The sequence below is a fragment of the Grampus griseus genome (assembly GCF_964374135.1).
Source record: "Grampus griseus genome assembly, chromosome: 3".
In the NCBI taxonomy this organism is placed as follows: domain Eukaryota; kingdom Metazoa; phylum Chordata; class Mammalia; order Artiodactyla; family Delphinidae; genus Grampus; species Grampus griseus.
Window position 1 is genome coordinate 114,460,971 of NC_139019.1, and position 18,714 is coordinate 114,479,684.

General features: G+C 38.2%; 1 protein-coding gene across 1 annotated transcript in view; it reads left to right on the forward strand.

The window, feature by feature from the left end:
• LOC309819869 (palladin-like) overlaps positions 1-14,523 on the forward strand; it is a gene marked incomplete at its 3' end in the record, with an annotated part of 28,070 nt that extends 13,547 nt beyond the window's left edge. Inside the window, exons 2-8 of the mRNA XM_082650323.1 lie at positions 8,672-8,744; positions 9,127-9,244; positions 9,925-9,987; positions 11,572-11,713; positions 13,234-13,257; positions 14,063-14,182; positions 14,276-14,523. Of these exons, the coding sequence (XP_082506449.1) occupies positions 8,737-8,744; positions 9,127-9,244; positions 9,925-9,987; positions 11,572-11,713; positions 13,234-13,257; positions 14,063-14,182; positions 14,276-14,523 (723 nt within the window). The 5' untranslated portion in view covers positions 8,672-8,736. The remainder of the gene's footprint in view (positions 1-8,671; positions 8,745-9,126; positions 9,245-9,924; positions 9,988-11,571; positions 11,714-13,233; positions 13,258-14,062; positions 14,183-14,275) is intronic.
• Positions 14,524-18,714: the final 4,191 nt, after the last annotated feature.

Genomic DNA, 18,714 nt, shown 5'->3' on the forward strand with positions numbered 1-18,714 from the left:
GACAAAACATTAGGAAGAGGCAAAACATTGAATGTAATTAAGTAAAATTTCTAGTCATCTAGAAAATAGCAACCCACCCTTGACATTAGTTTAACTGTGTTGAAAATAAAAAGAAGTGGTTTCTTTTTCTAAAAAGCAAGAGAGAGGGAATTCCCTGGCAGTCCAGTGGTTAGGACTAGGCACTTTCACTGCCATGGCCCATGTTTAATCCCTAGAACTAATATCCCGCAAGCCACGTGGCATGGCCAAAATAAATAAGTAAATAAATAAATATAAATAAATAAAAAGCAATAGAGAGAGAACAAAAGACAGAGAAACATGATCAAACGTGAAGGCAGGGGCTTCCCTGGTGGCACAGTGGTTGAGAATCTGCCTGCCAATGCAGGGGACACGGGTCCGAGCCCTGGTCTGGGAAGATCCCACATGCCGCAGCCACAACTACTGAGCCTGCACTCTAGAGCTCACGAGCCACAACTACTGAGCCCACGTGCCACAACTACTGAAGCCCATGTGCCTAGAGCCCATGCTCCACAACAAGAGAAGCCACCGCAATGAGAAGCCCGCGCACCACAACGAAGAGTAGCCCCCGTTGCATGCAACTAGAGAAAGCCCACGCAGAGCAACAAAGACCCAATGCAGCCAAAAATAAATAAATAAATTTATAAAAGTAAAAAAATAAAATTAAAAATAAAAAGAATGCACCAAATTTGGCTTATCGTGTGAATTTTCACTAAGTATTCTAAGGTGACATTTTGAAACATCTGAAATATTGTACGTTGCTAACCTGCCTTACCTCTCTCTCTTTCCCCAATTTTGCATAATATAGCTACTATGTGAGTCTTCTGTTGTTCACTTTTAAATAGACCTGATGTTCTATTTCTCAAACCACTGAACCTACATTACATCCATGAAGCTGGTATAACTCTGCAGACATCCTATTTAGGCAGTGTTATAAGGGCCTCACCATTGTTCATGATCTCTATGTATCTTGTCATCTTTCCAGGGTAAGATTGCCAAGGTCTTAGACTCTTCATTTGGTGGAGTCTAATTCTGTTCTCTTTTCAAAGAGCTAGGGTTACACTCAGCAAAGGTTACAATTTACGTGAGACATGAAGCCTGCTAGCGTAACTCATCACCAAAGTAAAATCCCTAGCTATTTTTTCTCTCAAGGACATCCCCAGTGCTACCTAAAGTCAAGAAGGAACACTTCAGGACAGGTCACATGTAGGGCCTACACATATTCTGAATCCACATTTTCATTTTGATACTCTAGAGGGTGGTATTATTTCATAGCAGTCAAGCAAAAGGGTTTTTTTCTTTCTGAAAACCTCCTTTTCTATCCCCTAGAGGGAAATACATGAGAACCAAATGTAATGACTGCAGTGGCTTTAGCAAGAGAAGTCAATATTTAAGAGTGAGCTATTTAAAGAAATATTCCTTTTCTGGAAGGAAGAGGGATGCTCTCATGTTTGGTTTGGTTTTATCACTAACCCAAATGAGTTCTGAAAGATTTGTTTTCATAAATAAATCACATTTTAAACTGTTTAAGTAATTCCTAAAGCGCAGCTCATTTTTCAAACCTCTGCATTCTGGAGTGGCAGTTTAAGCCACAGACCTAAGTGCTGACTGGTTTTGCCTTTAGCGCCAATGTTCATCTTTCTTTCCCTTATGCTCTGATGGAAGTTCATCTATTCCAGTAATTATGAAAATCAGAGATTTTAAAGCAGGATCAAATATTTTAAATATGTAAAAAGAAACCTTCTCACTTCTCATTAGATATAACTGAGACTCTAAAGGGTCTTGCCCAAGTCATGTAACTAATTAATGATAGATCTAGAATCAAAATCTAGATTTCCTCAATCCTGAATTAGTACCCTCTCTCCCATACTATCTGGCCTCTCTATATTTTTATCCATCTCTATATCATCTTCAGACAGAGACTATTTAACTCATGCTAACCAGTGGCATATCCCAAAGTAAGATTCAGGACATTTCATGGTTCTATTAGTTATCACTGTCTCCTTTCATTGGCTGGATGATCATGGACAGAAGATGGGAAATCCTGCCTGGCCTGTTCACCCCACTGATTAAATGACAACATGGGCTCTCTGGTGCCTTGCACATAAAGTTTGATTGTTCATGCTTAGAACAGGAAGCATATGGAATGTTAGGGGGCCTTACCTTCATAAGAACTGGATTTTCTCTTTTTTTTCTCATTAGCCTAGGGGCATAGGACAATTTCAAGGTGGACAAAAACCTGAATCTCATCCACCACTGAAACTATTCTGCTGATGTTTTCTAGCTTCTCCTTCAAGATGTGCCAAGGAGCTTAAAGGAAATTCTAGCTTCTTGAACCAACTGACCTTAATATTTATTTATAACATATGTTTCTTCCAAGAAGTTCCAAATGTTTCATATACACTTTTACTTAATTCTGCTCCTCCCGTAAGGGGAAGAATTTCATTTTTATTTTCCTGCCACAGCCAGAGTTTCCCTGCTGTTTATAAGGGTTTCTTTCCGGGGTCTGATACTTAAAGGTTAGAATCTCTAGAAGCCACAAACATTCTCAACTGATGTCTCAGCCAATATTGCTAACAAATTCATTCATTCAACCAATATTTATTGAGTATCTCCTATGTGCCTGGCACTATTCTAGGCACTAGGGATACAAGAGTAAACAAAACAGACTATGTCTCTGCCCTCAAGGAGCTCATATACAAAGTAAAAAGACTGTTCCATTACCCAGTGAATTCAGAACCGTAAAAATGCTCTATCCTGATAAAAGAAAAAATCACTACAGTTTTAACTACTCAGACTAATATCTGCAGTTTTACGTTTATCTGGTAATACAGAGTCAATTTGCTAGAGGCCCATATGGATTGCACTAGAAAACAGGAGATTTTGATTCTAATCCTAACTCTTCAACCAACAGACTGCATGACCTTGAGCAAATACATAACCTCTATGACCCTTAGAGTTTTGTTCTCTGAAGGTGTTAGACAAGACTTCCCATGTCTTCTCTTGGTCTGCAATTCTTTTTTGAATTTTTTTTTTTTTTAAACTGGTACACGGGCCTCTCACTGTTGTGGCCTCTCCCGTTAAGGAGCACAGGCTCCGGACGCGCAGGCTCCGGACACACAGGCTCAGCAGCCGTGGCTCACGGGCCCAGCCGCTCTGCGGCATGTGGGATCTTCCCGGACCGGGGCACGAACCCGCATCCCCTGCATCGGCAGGCGGACTCTCAACCACTGCGCCACCAGGGAAGCCCTCTTCTTTGAATTTTTAAAAATATTTTTATTTATTTATTTGGCCATGCCGGGTCTTAGTTGCAGCATGCGGGATCTTCATTGCCGTGTGTGTAGGATCTTCCTTGTGGCATGCAGGATCTTTAGTTGCAGCATGCAGGATCTTTAGCTGTGGCATGCAGGATCCTTTAGTTGTGGCATGTAGAATCTTTAGTTGCAGCATGCAAACTCTTAGTTGCGGCATGTAGGATCTAGTTCCCTGACCAGGGATCGAACACAGGCCCCCTGCATTGGGAGCACGGAGTCTTAGCCACTGGACCACGATGGAAGTCCCTGCAATTCTGTGATTGGTTAAATTCACCTAAGATGGCTGGTGTGGTGTGAGGACTTACTTCCAAGGTTAGAAGAGGAGGAATTTTTCTTTTCTTTTTAATTAATTTTTTTCATTGGAGTATAGTTGATTTACAGTGTTGTATTAGTTTCTGCTGTACAGCAAAGTGAATCAGTTATACATATACATATATCCACTCTTTTTTAGATTCTATTCCCATATAGGTCATTACAGAGTACTGAATAGAGTTCCCTATGCTGCACAGTAGGCTCTTATTAGTTATCAATTTTATATACAGTAGCGTGTATAGGTCAATCCCAATCTCCCAATTTATCCCTCCCCCACCTTTCCCCCTTGGTAACCATAAGTTTGTTTTCTACATCTGTGACTCAATTTCTGTTTTTTAAATAGGTTCATTTGTACCTTTTTCTAGATTCCACATATAAGTGATATCATATGATATCCGTCTTTGTCTGACTTAATTCACTCAGTATGACAATGTCTAGGTCCATTCATGTCGCTGCATGAACGAAATAATGGCATTATTTTGTTCTTTTTTTATGGCTGAGTAATATTCCATAGTATATGGAATATACCACATCTTCTTTATCCATTTCTCCGTCGATGGACATTTAGGTTGATTCCATGTCCCAGCTGTTGTAAATAATGCTGCAATGAACACTGGGGTGCATGTATTCTTTCAAATTATGGTTTTCTCCGGATATATGCCCAGGAGTGGGATTGCTGGATCATATGGTAGCTCTATTTTTAGTTTTTTAAAGAATCTACATACTGTTCTCCATAGCAGCTGTACCAATTTACATTCCCACCAATGGTGTAGGAGGGTTCCCTTTTCTGGAAGAGGAGGAATCTTTCCATATCAGCTGTTATTATTTGTGGGATGGGGTTGAGGGAAATGGCACAAACCAACACATACCTCCTAGGACAACTATTCACAGCATCTCCTTATGCAATAATCTATAAAATCAATCAGCTCCACGCCTACTATCTGGACTAGATACTTTGGGGATGGGAAACATACGAAAAGACCCCTGATCTTAAGGAACTTCCAGATGAAAGTATGCAATAGTAAATAATTAAAAACAGAAGTGTATTGTAAGGAGTTCCCCAGTGGCCAAGTGGTTAGGATTCCGGGCTTTCACTGCCGTGGCCCAGGTTCAATCCCTGGTTGGGGAACTGAGATCCTACAAGCCGCACAGTTGGCCCCCCAAAAAAAAGGTATATTATAAGGGTTGTAAGTTCACAAGAGAAGAAAAATCAAAGACAGCTGGATTAGAAACCTGAGGAAAGGTGGAACTTACCCTGGATCTACATATAACAATTACCATCACAATAATTATAGCAGCTAACATTTATTGAGTGATTGATATGTGGCACAAATAGGAGTTAAGTGCTTTTGTAGGCTATCTCATTTAATCCTCAAAACAACCCTAGAAATAAACACTATTATTGTGCCTGTTTTACAGATTGGGAAATTGAGGCTTAGAGGGAAACCTAATATACCTAATAAATCGCAAATCCAGGCAAACTGATCCCAGAGCATTCCATGCCATTGAATGGTTATGGAATGCTTTCCCCACACGAGATAAAGAGAAAAGCATAGTACTGACACACCAGTTAGTGTTCCATGAATGTTATTTCGTTTTTCTACCCATCCCTCACCACTATTCACCGGCTAACTCCCGTCCCCAACTCACACACATACACACTTTGTCTTTTCCAATTTTAACATTCTTCAAAACCGAAGGTCCACCCTGGGCAGGAAGTTTTCCTATGCTGGTCAAGCTTCTGTCTCCTTTGAAGTCATAGCACTTATTTCCAACAGCCTGTGGGGTGATTACATGCTGTCTTGTGATGTCACTGGCACTATTTAATGTCTTATGACTTCAGTGTTTCTGATGTCTTATGGTATTACTAAGATAGTACCTATATTATTATTATCATACATCTTTTGCATTAGTGAGCTTTTCATATACTTTCATTGTACCAGCTAACTCTAAACTCCTTTGTGTTTCTCCTGGGGTCTTGGCATAGGAGACATCAGGAAGTATTCACTAATTCAAAAGTTTGAGGTGTTTGTGAAGTTTTCATTCATTACAAAAATGATCCAAGTCAAATAAATACAGCTAACACTTCATGGTTTGATTCTACTCTGTTTAGAGAGTCCATAGTTATAAACTCTTTTTATGCCCAATTTTGGACATAAAGGTAATCTGTGCATGTTTTCAATCCCTTTAGGTCACAGAACTAAAGCTATCTTCTTCTGCACTACCAAAGAAAAATTCTATCTGTTCTTTGAAAATTAAAAAACAACCAACTAACCCTTTTAAAAAAAGCAGTTCCAGTTCACAGATTTTTTTTTTTAAATGTTTATTTATTTATTTATTTTGGCTGTTGCCAAGTCTTAGTTGCGGCACATGGGATCTTCGTTGCGGCATGCAGGATCTAGTTCTCCGACCAGGGATCGAACCCGGACTCCCCGCATTGGGAGTGTGGAGTCTTACCCACTGGACCACCAGGGAAGTCCCCACAGATTTATTTTAATCTTACAAATGTATTATAAAATACTGTATGCTTAGAAAGGAGTAAACATAATATATAAGTAAAATTTAAATAATAATAAAATGTACACTCTGTAGCCATTATCCATCACAGGAAATAAAACATGAAATAGTAAAGCTTTTATATCACCAAAATTTTAGTCTAAAGCAAACTAAGTCCAAAATGGTTATAAGGGGACTGCCCTGGCGGTCCAGTGGTTAAGACTCCCCGCTTCCAATGCAGGGGGCACGGGTTCAATCCCTGGTCAGGGAACTAAGATCCCACATGCCACGCAGTGTGGCCAATAAATAAATAAGTAAGTAAAATTTTAAAATGGTTATAAAGCTTCGAGATGATAAAGGGGTTTTTAAAGACTAAAAAAAGACACCAACTATTACAGAATTATACATTGAGATTAGAAGGAGATTAGGTAAATCTTGTCCTAATGACAGTATCAAATACAAGACTTTTTAAGTTGGAACTACTTTATTTTCATTGACTACATAGCCTGGATTTTTGGAATAGTTACAATTTCATTCCATTTCCATAAACCAATGGCTTTCTGGAAATTACAATATTCTGTTATTCAAACTAGTCTACATCTGCCAAACTACCTCTTCTATCTGGAAATAAAAGTTCTTTGTGGGGTCATGTGATCTAAATGTTGGTTTCTGTAAATAAATCAGCATAGATAAAATGAAAAAAAAAGGCATCAGGTTACAGATTTAGGAAATCCTGACTCTAGTCTCTGTTGAATTACTGGCTTTCATGAAGTGAGCACTAGACTTTCAAGTAGCTAATACAGAAAGAAATACAACCAATATTAAGATCCACAGTATCTATGAGGAAAAACGAAACCAGTAGTACAGGAGAAGCCCAATTATTCCTGATTCTAAGAATTGAGATATATTTCTCTATTACTTTAATTTAATTATTAAATTATTTATTTAATAATTAAATTATTTATTAAATTAATTATTTAATTATTAATTATTAATTTAATAGATTTAATTTCTCTATTAAAGCCTCAAAGAGATAATATGAACACTGACATCCCTTCCTTATAGTAAGCACAGGAATGTGTTTCAATGGGTTTCTTTTTTTTTAATTGAGTTATAGGTGATGCAGAATATTATATAAGCTATAGGTGTACAATATAGTGACTCACAATTTTTAAAGGTTATACTCCATTTATAGTTATTGTAAAACACTGGCTATATTCCCTGTATTGTACAATATATACTTGTAGTTTATTTTATACATAATAGTTTGTATCTCTTAATCCCCTATTCCTATATTGCCCCTCCCCCCTTCCTCTCCTCACTGGTAACCACTAGTTTGTTCTCTATATCTGTGAGTTTGCTTCTTTTTTGTTATATTCACTAGTTTGTTGCAATTTTTAAATTCCACATATAAGTGATATCATACAGTATTTGTCTTTCTCTGACTTATTTCACTTAGCATAATATCCTCCAAGTCCATCCATGTTGTTGCAAATGGTAAACTTTCATTCCTTTTTATGGCTGAGTAGTATTCCATATATATATATACACACCATATCTTCATTATCCATTCATCTATTATGGACACTTTGGTTGCTTCCATATCTTGGTAACTATAAATAATGCTGCTGTGAACACTGGGTTGCATGTATCTTTTCGAATTAGTGTTTTTGTTTTTTCCAAATACATATCCAGCAGTGGAATTCCTAGGTCATATGGTAGTTCTATTTTTAGTTTTTTGAGGAATTTCCGTACTATTTTCCATAGTGTCTGCACCAATTCACATTTCCACCAACAGGGTATAAAGGTTTCCTTTTCTCCACATCCTTGCCAACATTTGGTGTTTCTGTTCTTTTTGATGATAGCCATTCTGACAGGTGTGAGGTGATATCTCATTGTGGTTTTGATTTGCATTTCCTTGATGATTAGCAATGTTGAGCATCTTTTCATATGTCTGTTGGCCATCTGCGTTTCCTCTTTGGAAAAGTATCTATTCAGATCTTCTGCCCATTTTTTTTTTTTTTCCATTTTTTAATCAAGTTGTTTTTTTGATGTTGAGTTGTATGAGCTGTTTATATATTTTGGATATTAACCCCTTATTGGTCGTATCATTTGCAAATATTTTCTCCCATTCAGTAGGTTGTCTTTTAGTTTCGTCAACTGTTTCCTGGGCTGTGCAAAAGCTTTTAAGTTTATAGGTTCAATGGATTTCTTATAACAAATATGCTGAAGACTTGAAATCAAAATGCAAATTCAGAGACACTAACATATGCCCTCTGAAATGATGTTTTTGGGAAATAACTCAGCACTTCTTTTGGGTGCAAGCATAACTCCGTAAAGGTAAACATCTGGAATTTTTACACTGCAAACATTAAAGAAGTTCCATCCTTAGTCAAGAATTCAGATGTTCTGGATTGATCTGCTATTTGTAATTAATTTGCTGGTCCTAGTGTGAATACAATATACTTGAACTAAATTTCATTAAATTTCCATCAGATTTAGATAGAATTTCGTTTTTCTCTTTCTTTTAGGTAAGTACCCAGAGAAGTAAGAAAACATTTTCTCTCTGGGATTATGCTTGGAACATGCAACAGAAATGTCAGAGTAAGTACAAAATGTGAATGTGCATTTGCTGCATATGAATATAGGGAGAATTCTACTTTTAAAAAAATATACCAATTATCAACTTCCCTAAGTGTAAAGTGATCATTTGCTTTATAAGTTATTTTTTCTGCACAATAGTGACAGCCCACTGATTACCGGACTAAGACAAAGGAAATTTAAAGCAAAACTACTAGGAGGCATAATCCACTAATACTTGCTCAAAAACAAAAATTACTTGAATTATTATGCAAATCAAAAGAAAAATAAGGACTAAAGGTACAAAATGTCAAACATTCAAATGTATTTTCAGTGAGGCACTTCTATCAAAGCCACCTCTAACCTTTCTTTAACTGGATTGTGTTTGGTTTTGTTTCCCCCACAGGATAAAGAAGAAAACCACTAGAGTTTCTCTGACCATCAGTTCCCCTGTTAATGAAACCTCCAATATCAGATCAAGTTATTCTACCTTAGTTCAACCACTGTGTATTGACCCCCAGAGGGTAGGTTCAGTTTTAAAAGCTTTCTGAGGGGTTCCAGTAATGGAGACACAGGCCCAGAGAGGAAGGAATCAATGCAACTTTCTTGAAAAGCACACATAGGGAGAGCCTCCAGGTGCATGACCTCAGAAAGAACAAGAGAGAAATCTATGGGTCTCAAAAATAACTCCACAGTAGTTCTGTGGGTTGGCCATTTGTCTGTGTGCCAGGCCATAAGGGACAGTTGGTTTCTAGGAGCTCAGTCCCATAATAGAATATTCCAACTATCCAAGGAATGAATTCCCTTTTAATTAAAAAAAGGGGGAAATGCTTTTTCAAAAATCTAAAAGATACAACAAGAACAACTGTATGGAGAAAGGAAAATAATCTAATCAGTAAAATTTAGAAGTTATTTAAACCTTTAATACACAGTCTCTAAATACTCATTTCTCAAATGTAATCTCCCAGTGTTGTATTTCACCATCTCAGCTAATGGAATGCTGGAGGAGAGAGAAAAAAGGGTGGCATTGGAGCAGACATTCAAACTGACATTTAAATTAGGAGCATCATCCTTTTCAGAAAGTAAACTTAGGATGTGGTAGGTAACAGCTAAAAATGATCCAGTTAGTCCATGCCCACCATGCACCTAGGTTTTGGGGCCTTGACAATATGGATGATAGTGTCTCTTCTATTTCTTAAACCAGATGCAGAGTCCCTGCAGCAGCCTGTCGGGATCCACTTGCGTAGTAGCCCCTGTGTTTACCAAGGTAACCTATCCACACTGCATGACGCAGTTTGCATTTTATAGATAAATTGTGGGGATTATCAAAGGTGAAAGAAGAAGGAAAGAAAACTAGAAAAGGACCTCAGAGATTATAATTATTTTATATATGAGAAAACTGAGTCCCAGAAAGCATAAAATTATTGTTCAGTGTCACAGAGCAACTCATGGTTTATCCTACGCTCTTTAGATTTTTGCTCTGTGTCAGTCCTCCAGCTCTGGAAGGAAATGCTTAGACTGTCCTTTCCAAGCAGACAATGCTCTGCCTGACCTCAAGATTCATCAGGTTCTCTTAACTGGCCATAAGATGCCCTTCTGAAGTAGTCAACAAGCAAAGCCATATCTACTTCCTGCTTGGGTCACAGTCAGAGATCAGGATTGAGAAGCCTCCTCTATCACTCACTGGAAACAGCAGGATTCAGTCAGTTAGGTCAAACCAAGCTAAGATTGATATCTTCTCTGGGCTCTCTGTTCCAAACCTAACAGAACTGAAACTATTGCCATTGCTGGCCCAAGGTATGAGAAGCATGGCAGGGACTTAACCAGATACAGGATGGGAGACACAGAAAACAATGTCATTAAGAGTAAGGAGCACTACTATCAATTCTGGAAGCCCACTTTCAGCAGATGCCACCAGGCACAAGCGTCTATTATTTCCACAAGTCTCCTGCTGCATTCCTTCCCTGTAATATGCAGCCCTGGGCATCAGGCTCAAGGGTGGGGTTGGTGGTCATCATGTCTTAACTAGGTCTCACCTGATAGAAGGGCCTCTGAGCCTCTCTCTCTCTGGTCTGAGGGCCAAGTTATAATCTGAAATGTAATTCTAGATTCTAGAGGACCCTGGAGCTAAGAATAGGAGAGGAGAGAGATTAGGATTTAAATTTAAGGGGTAAATTTACAACAAATGCCACTCGTTCATATGCATTAGGAGACTATACTAGCGTGTTAATAAACACTTCTTATATATATATAACTCTTCATTCTTTAAAGAAAGTTTTCAGATTATTTCTCTGAAATGAGCCTCAAAACCTCAAGTTGGCTGAGCATTTTACTAGCCCTATTTCACAGACAAAGAACATGAGTTCTACAAAGGTTAAGAGTCTTCCAAGTTCCTATGATGAGCTTCAACCAGCTAGTGGCAAAGTTGTGATTTTGGCCCAATTCCTCAAAGCCATGATTCAGAATCCTTAACAAATTACAATACTGCCCATGCTGCTTGACCAATAATAAAGATTAAATCTGTGACTTCACAGGTACTCAATAAAATAACACAACAAAGTGAAGACTTTTCAAGTAATTGGTTTTCTATCTTGAAAAATGGCTCTTGGGGAAGTAAAGAGCCAACTTTCTCATTAAACTCCATGAAACTGAGATAAAAACTTATACCTGACTGTAAAGCACACTATAAAGCACAAAAGATGCCCAGCAAGCTCCTTATTTTGATTAAGGTACAGTCAGTAGTCAATAATTATGATGAAAAGCATGCACACTTACTGCAACTGGCACCCCAAATCATTGTATATGGTGCAACAGTTTCTTCCATTCCGTGAATTCTGTGTTTATTCTTCAGCATCTTCAAGACATCTCTACAACCAGAGGTCAGCGTGTCGTGTTTGAATGCCGAGTCCAGGCCACAGCCACAGTTCAAGTTCACTGGTACAGAGAGAAAGAGCAGATAGCAGACTCAGATGACTTCCGAATTCTGAGAAAAAGTACAGTGATAAGCTTTTGAATTTACTTTTCATTCTGATTAACCTTGAAATATAATTCATGTTTTAATGTTTAATAGCTGATTCGTTACAGGCTCAAATATTGCTACTGCTAAACAATTACTTCAAATCCAAATGATTCCTCAACATAAACAGCCAAAAAAGAAAACAAAACAAAACAACTGTTTTGTTCTGATTGAACAATAGTTTTAATAGCTGTAAAAAGACTAGTTTGTTTTCAGAGATTAACCTTATCTTCCTAAACAGTTCTTAGTATACAAACAAGAAAAAAATGTGAGAATAAACATATTTTTTAAAGAGCAAAACAAATGAAAACTGGTGCGTAACTTTCTAAATACTTTATTGTGTAAGTTTCCTACCAAATAATTAATTTAAGGAAGGGTAACAAGTATGACGATCTACCTCATGCTAAACACTGAGTTTATACTTTATAAACAATTTCTCATTTAATCCTCACATCAATATTTTGAGGTATGCGTTATCATCTGCATTTTATAAGCAAGAAAACTGAAATAAGAAATATTAAACACCTTGCTGAAGGTCACAAAGCTGGTAAATGCTGCAGCCAAGGTTCAAGCCAAGGTATTTCTTGCATCAAGTGAAGAAAATATACTCACTTAAATATTAATTCAAAACAAGTGAACATTTGCACATCACATTTAGAAAGAAACACCTCTATTACACAACATGGTATTTCTCTTAAAAATAACATTTATTGCATTTTCTGAACCTAAAGTAATACATATTTATCATAATAAATCTAGAAAAATATAAAATATACAAGAAGGGCTTCCCTGGTGGCGCAGTGGTTGAGAGTCCGCCTGCCGATACAGGGGACAAAGGTTCGTGCCCCGGTCCGGGAAGATCCCACATGCCGCGGAGCGGCTAGGCCCGTGAGCCATGGCCGCTGAGCCTGCGCATCCGGAGCCTGTGCTCCGCAATAGGAGAGGCCACAACAGTGAAAGGCCCGCGTACCACAAAAAAAAAAAAAAGTACAAGAAATTTAAAGTTACATTCTTACCACCCAGAGAAAACTATTAACCTTTTGTGTAGTTTTCTACAGTAGTACTACAGTATTTTTATGATGTAATATTCAACTTTATTTTAATTAGAAAGAGTAAAAGAAAAGGATTTTCTCAGGAGAAAAAGGCCACCTCAGGATTAGTGTTTCAGCAACAGTTCACATTCAGAGAAGAGATATATCTGGTCTTACTTCCTATTAGAAATGAAGAACTAAAGCCCAGAGAAGTAAAGTAATTTTCAAAAAGTCACAGAGCAATCTAGTGGTAGAACATGGCTAAAATACAGGTTTTTTTTCTAGCACCTTGCCAAGTGTTCATTCCATTATGTACGTTTTCTGAGTTTCTAGAGAATTTATAGCCTGTGACTCAAGATTTCAGTCAACGTTGTATTTGCTTCAAGTTATTTCACACATGGCTCCTTCTCCCAACTAAATTGTCATCATTTAAATTCTCTCTCTATTCTTTTGTTTTATCTTTCAGAAGCTTGTTTATCATCCATTCCTGGTAAGCACAATTTTTCAACATCTTGATAATAAATAATTAAACCAAATTTAGCATCAGAAGACTTTGGCTCCTAAGCCACTTTTGCCTTCAGGAGCAGTTTTGAGGCTACCCTATGCCAACTCTTGAACTGATACAACAGAAGAAGCAAGATAACTGGGATCTATCAGTGTATTTATTCGTTTATTCATTCATTCAACATGTATTTACTAGACACAGGCTATGTCCTGTTCTGTTCTTCACACTGAGGAGTCCCTGCGCTCACAGGGTACAAATTCTTCCTCTAATTCCATTTGGGATATTATTTGTGCCTCATGAGCAACATACAGAGGCAGTAAGGAGGTGTCCTGACATCATACATCCAAATTGTTGACTGTCCAAGAAGTATGTGTGGTGCCCATCACACAGTGGCCATCACTGTCTAACTACCATGGCAATAATAATTTTTAGGTCAGTTCAGAAAATCTTTCTATAGGACCTTTATGCTAAGCACTAAAGCTACAGAAATCTAGAATTCAAGAGATAAAATATAATCCCTGCTTTTAAGAATCTCACAGTCTAGTAGAGAAAACAGATGTGTCTAAGAAGTAGGTGTTAGGGACCAGGATGGGATTATTTTAGGTTGTATTTTTAAGATTTATCTTCATGAGCCCACTCAAAGACAAAAAAACTAATCAGATGGATTTTTTTAAATCTTAGGAATACAGTATTTATTCCTAGTACGTACTCTCCTTGACATCCTCCCACACTGTTTGTTAACTTGAGAGATCCAAATACTCTGGTCAAGTTGACTCTCTCCCCTTTCCAGAGGAAGTGTGCACCTTAATTATCGCAGAAGCATTTCCTGAAGATTCTGGGGAATTCAAGTGCATTGCAGAAAATGAGGCTGGGACTGTAGTCTCCACAGCAAGACTCTGTGTTTCTCCAGGTAACTCCTCAGGATCACCCTGCTCAAATTCAGCCCTGAGCCAAGAGGAAGATTCTGTTTCTATCTGAACTGGTGACTAATTATATTTTTCAGAAGGAAAAGAAGTGGAGAAATCAGAGAGTTCTCCAAAGTCACTCATGAGGACATTTTCTCCAAAACTGGCCTCCTTTCCCTGGAGCAGTGAGAGCTACACAAAGGGCAAAAATCCAGACAATACTCCAATAAACCTTATGCCAACTATTCCTGAAACAGCCAGTCACCATGAACATGAGATCCAGGTTCCAAAGGAGGATTTCTGTACCATCAATGAAAATTCCTCTGAGCTACAACCACAATGGTAAGGGCAGACAGACCTAACATTCACTCATTCAACAAATGTTCTTGGCTCTATATATAGAACAGTGAACATGACAAAGCTCCTGCCCTCAGTGAGCTTGCATTCTGAGATGACTCACTTTACCTGTGTCATTTCTCCCTTGCCCTCCATCATGCATTTCACCAGGGCCGAAATAGTAAGTCATGTGCTTAGATCCACATTTAAGGGTTTGGTACAGAAACTTAGTAAAAAAAGAAAAAAACACCAACAATGTTGAAATGGCAAAAGATTCTGAAGAATGGGATCTTTTCCTGAAACAGAATTCAATGTCCTATCTCAATACAAATTGGTAAAACATTTTGTGATACAGGTTTCTTCACGGTTAGTCTTAGAATACAGACACAATTGTCCTTGCATTTAGAGGACAAATTGTAAATGGAAAGATAATTCAGTAAGCGAATTTGCCAACCAGGCTATGTTTAAAAACAACATAATCCACCACTATTCCCAGCCCCCAAAGACAAACCTCAAACGAAAATATTGATTTTTAAAAAACCTAAAAATTGATAGTTGGAGACTCCAAGTCATTGGAGGGACTTCCCTGGTGGTCTATTGGCTAAGACTCTGCATTTCCAATGCAGGGGGCCCGGGTTCAATCCCTGGTCAGGGAACTAGATCCCACACGCCGCAACTAAGAGTTCGCATGCCGCAACTAAAGATTCCGCATGCCACAACTAAAAGATTCCCGCATGCCGCCAAGTAAAAGATCCCGCGTGCCGCAACTAAGACCCAGCGCTGCCAAATAAATAAACATTTCTTTTTTTTTAAGTTATTGAAGACTAACAGACCTGGAACAGTGCGTGAAGTACATAGTAGGAATTCAATAAATAGTAGCTATTACTTCACTGCATTGTTCTTTTATCGAGATCAGTGTTATCTCCAACAACAGCCTATGACTGATTTCTCAGTTGGTCTCCTGGAATCCCTTTAGCTTATAGGATCACTAGTCACCTGGGCAGTAGCCACCCCTATAAATAAAGATTCCTCATGGGATCAAGGAAGAATGGGTGTGTGGAAAAATAAATAAGACTGCAATTTATTGAACAAACATCTATTAAGCACATTGTATGTGTTTTGTCAGTTTCTGTGCCTTGGGAAAATAGCCAATACTCATATCCAAAATTTTTCTCCATGAGTACCTGTGTTTATCAGTGAGCCTTTAGGACTTAAAAAGGCCTTGAATTTATAATATAATATCTTTCATATGAGACTACTATCTTTTTCATTAATAAAACCATTTGTGGGGACACTTATCGGGCAAAAGTTCCATGACCGTTAACAAGTTTTTTACTGAATGTCTACCATGAGCTAAATTGTCCTAGACAAGATATATAAGCAATAAAGAATCCCTCCCTCAGAAAAAAAACTTAACCTAGTTGAGGAGATACATTATACCACATAATAGTCCACTGTATGATTTCCTGTTTCATTTGAGTCTCTCAGCAACCCTGATTTAGGTTAGTAAAACTGATACTATCTTTGTTTTTTCAGTTAATTATTAAAGCTCAGAGAGTTGAAGCAACTTGTCTAAGGTTACACAGCAAGTATGTAGTAGAGTGGGCACTCACACTCAGGTCTCCAAAATAGATAATAAAAAGGTTAATGTCTAGAAAGCTGTAGAAGATCAACCAAATTAATGTTATCATTTTTACTGTTTGATTCCAAACCCAGTGTCCATTATTATTTCTTGCTTGAGAAGCATAAGATTGAGTCAACTACTACAATGGGACTCCCTTTTGCTATAGGTCTATGCAGAACTTCAGTAATCATAGTGATTAATGCATAACCTGAAAATGAATAAAACATTCTTCATTTTTTAGTCCTTTCATCTTCAATATGACATTTTCCTTCTCAGTTGAGACAGCAGAAATTAGCCTCATCATACACATACGACCTCTGATTTTAGAAGCAGCTCACAGCACCATTTTTACAATCGCATATATACTTCACATTTTAAAAAACAACATGGGATGAATGAGTGACAGTTAAACAGCTACCCTTCCACTGATGATGAGACAAGAAGGAATTCCCTGGACATGCAGCAAGAAACATTTCAGTAGGAAACATGTGAGATAGTAGGGAGTTACCTACATCTTGTGAGGCATTAGAATGATTTACCAGAGGCCCTTACTGATAATTTAGAGATACAAATGCAAAAGGCTGTCTCTGGGGTTTCCCTGGTGGCGCAGTGGTTGAGAGTCCGCCTGCCGATGCAGGGGACACGGGTTCGTGCCCCGGTCTGGGAAGATCCCACATGCCGCGGAGCAGCTAGGCCCGTGAGCCATGGACGCTGAGCCTGCGCATCCGGAGCCTGCGCGTCCGGAGCTTGTGCTCCGCACCGGGAGAGGCCACAACAGTGAGAGGCCCACGTAAAGCAAAAAAAAAAAAAAAAAAAAAAAAGGCTGTCTCTGGGGGGCAGGCTGGAATATGGTCCACCCACCTGACATCTTAATATTTCGTTCAGTTTTAGTATGATTTTTCTCAAATAAGCAACTAAACCATTCAAATAGCCATATTTGTGAGAAAACATAAAACACCACTCAAAAAAGCAAACCAAATATTAAAAAGTAGAAAAACAGATTCATGGTAAATTACTGAATACAGACCCTTAACTTTTGAGAATGGTGTTACAAGTGATCTTACTTACCTTTCCTAAACTATCCCTTGATCCCCTAATTGTAGCAAGAACCTTAGCCTAGATGTACCATGGGGCTACCGCACTGTAACAAACGTTGTACCTTACAAAAGTCTAGGGAAAAGAAGAGGCAAAGCTTAAAGGATAAAGAGTAAATAAAACTAAAATTCTTCCTCAACTATGGAACATTTAGAATCTGCCCTAGGCAAAATTGGGGGTTTCAGTTTGTCCTGAGCATCTTCCCTTCTTGGCTGGTAGGGTGTATCTCAATCAAACCCTGTTCTTGGGAAGAACTAAATATCAGTCACATACACCACATTTAAAGTGCTCAGAATAGGGCCATACTCAAAGTAAATGCTGTATGTATCAGTTATTCTTGTTATTTTTATTGTCACTTGCACTTACATTTTAGGTCTCTCTAATTTAGATTGAAAGGCTTTGTCCCTATTAATGGAATCTGAAATATCAGTGAGCAGATGTGGAGAAATATTTTGGGTGATTCCTGAAATAAGACTTTGTAAGCGAACGCCTACTCAACAAGTCTAGTATGCTTTTTCTACTAAGTAACGGCTGTGTGCCCAGGTGGCAGTTATCAAACTTTCTCTGAACACCAAAGGAAGGTACACCTACATGGTCAGCTGTGAAGAATTTTAAACAGTTCACATGTGCTCAAACATCTATTTGTTGGATCCTAACGTACATGATAATGACATCAAGACTGGAGTACGCATGAGGGAGGGGAATAAACAGATATGCTTTAAGCAATAATACCATACCAAAGTTAAAGCCACTAAATAGGGATAATTCCACCTGATTAGCCTGATCCTCATGCCACCTACCCCTCTTCACCACCTCTTGTCGATTTGAAGGTTTCTTCCTCTGTAATTATTTACTTCCCTGCACAAAAATGGAAACTTAAATGCTAAGATGGTCTCCTTGATGAAAAGAGAAAGGAAGCTGTGTAACTGTAAGGAGTAAGGGAAATAAAGAGAGCTAACAACACAGAGCCCTAACTGTAAACACTGCTCGTTTGGTAGTTTCTGAAGTGTTTCAAACTCTTTTAGAATGAAAGTATAAAGTCAAGGAGGCATATGCTATACAGATTCAGAGAACTTGCTAAAGAAAGCAAATCACTTTTTTCCACTTCCCCACCTTCCCAGTGACATAACACCATCATCCTGCTCTCCTGCCTTTGCCCAGACACACTCCCTCTCTTGAAACAAACTGCTTGAACCCCACTCCATTCCCCCTCCCATTTGGCAAGAGAAAAAAAAAGGCCTTCAGATGAACAACTATCCAATACAAATCAATTTGGAGCCCATCCATCACTGGTCTTATTTCTGGAGAAGTCTTAGCAGTTAGAATGTCAGTCTTAGAATACTACTTCCCTTTTAGTCCTTTCTTCAACAGGGAAGATCAAAGCCCCCACCACAAAAAAGAAAATAAGTTTTCTTTATATTTTTTCCCATTTCCCAATTCTTTGCTCTTCCCCCTATATGAGCTTGCTAAAGCTCATAGTCA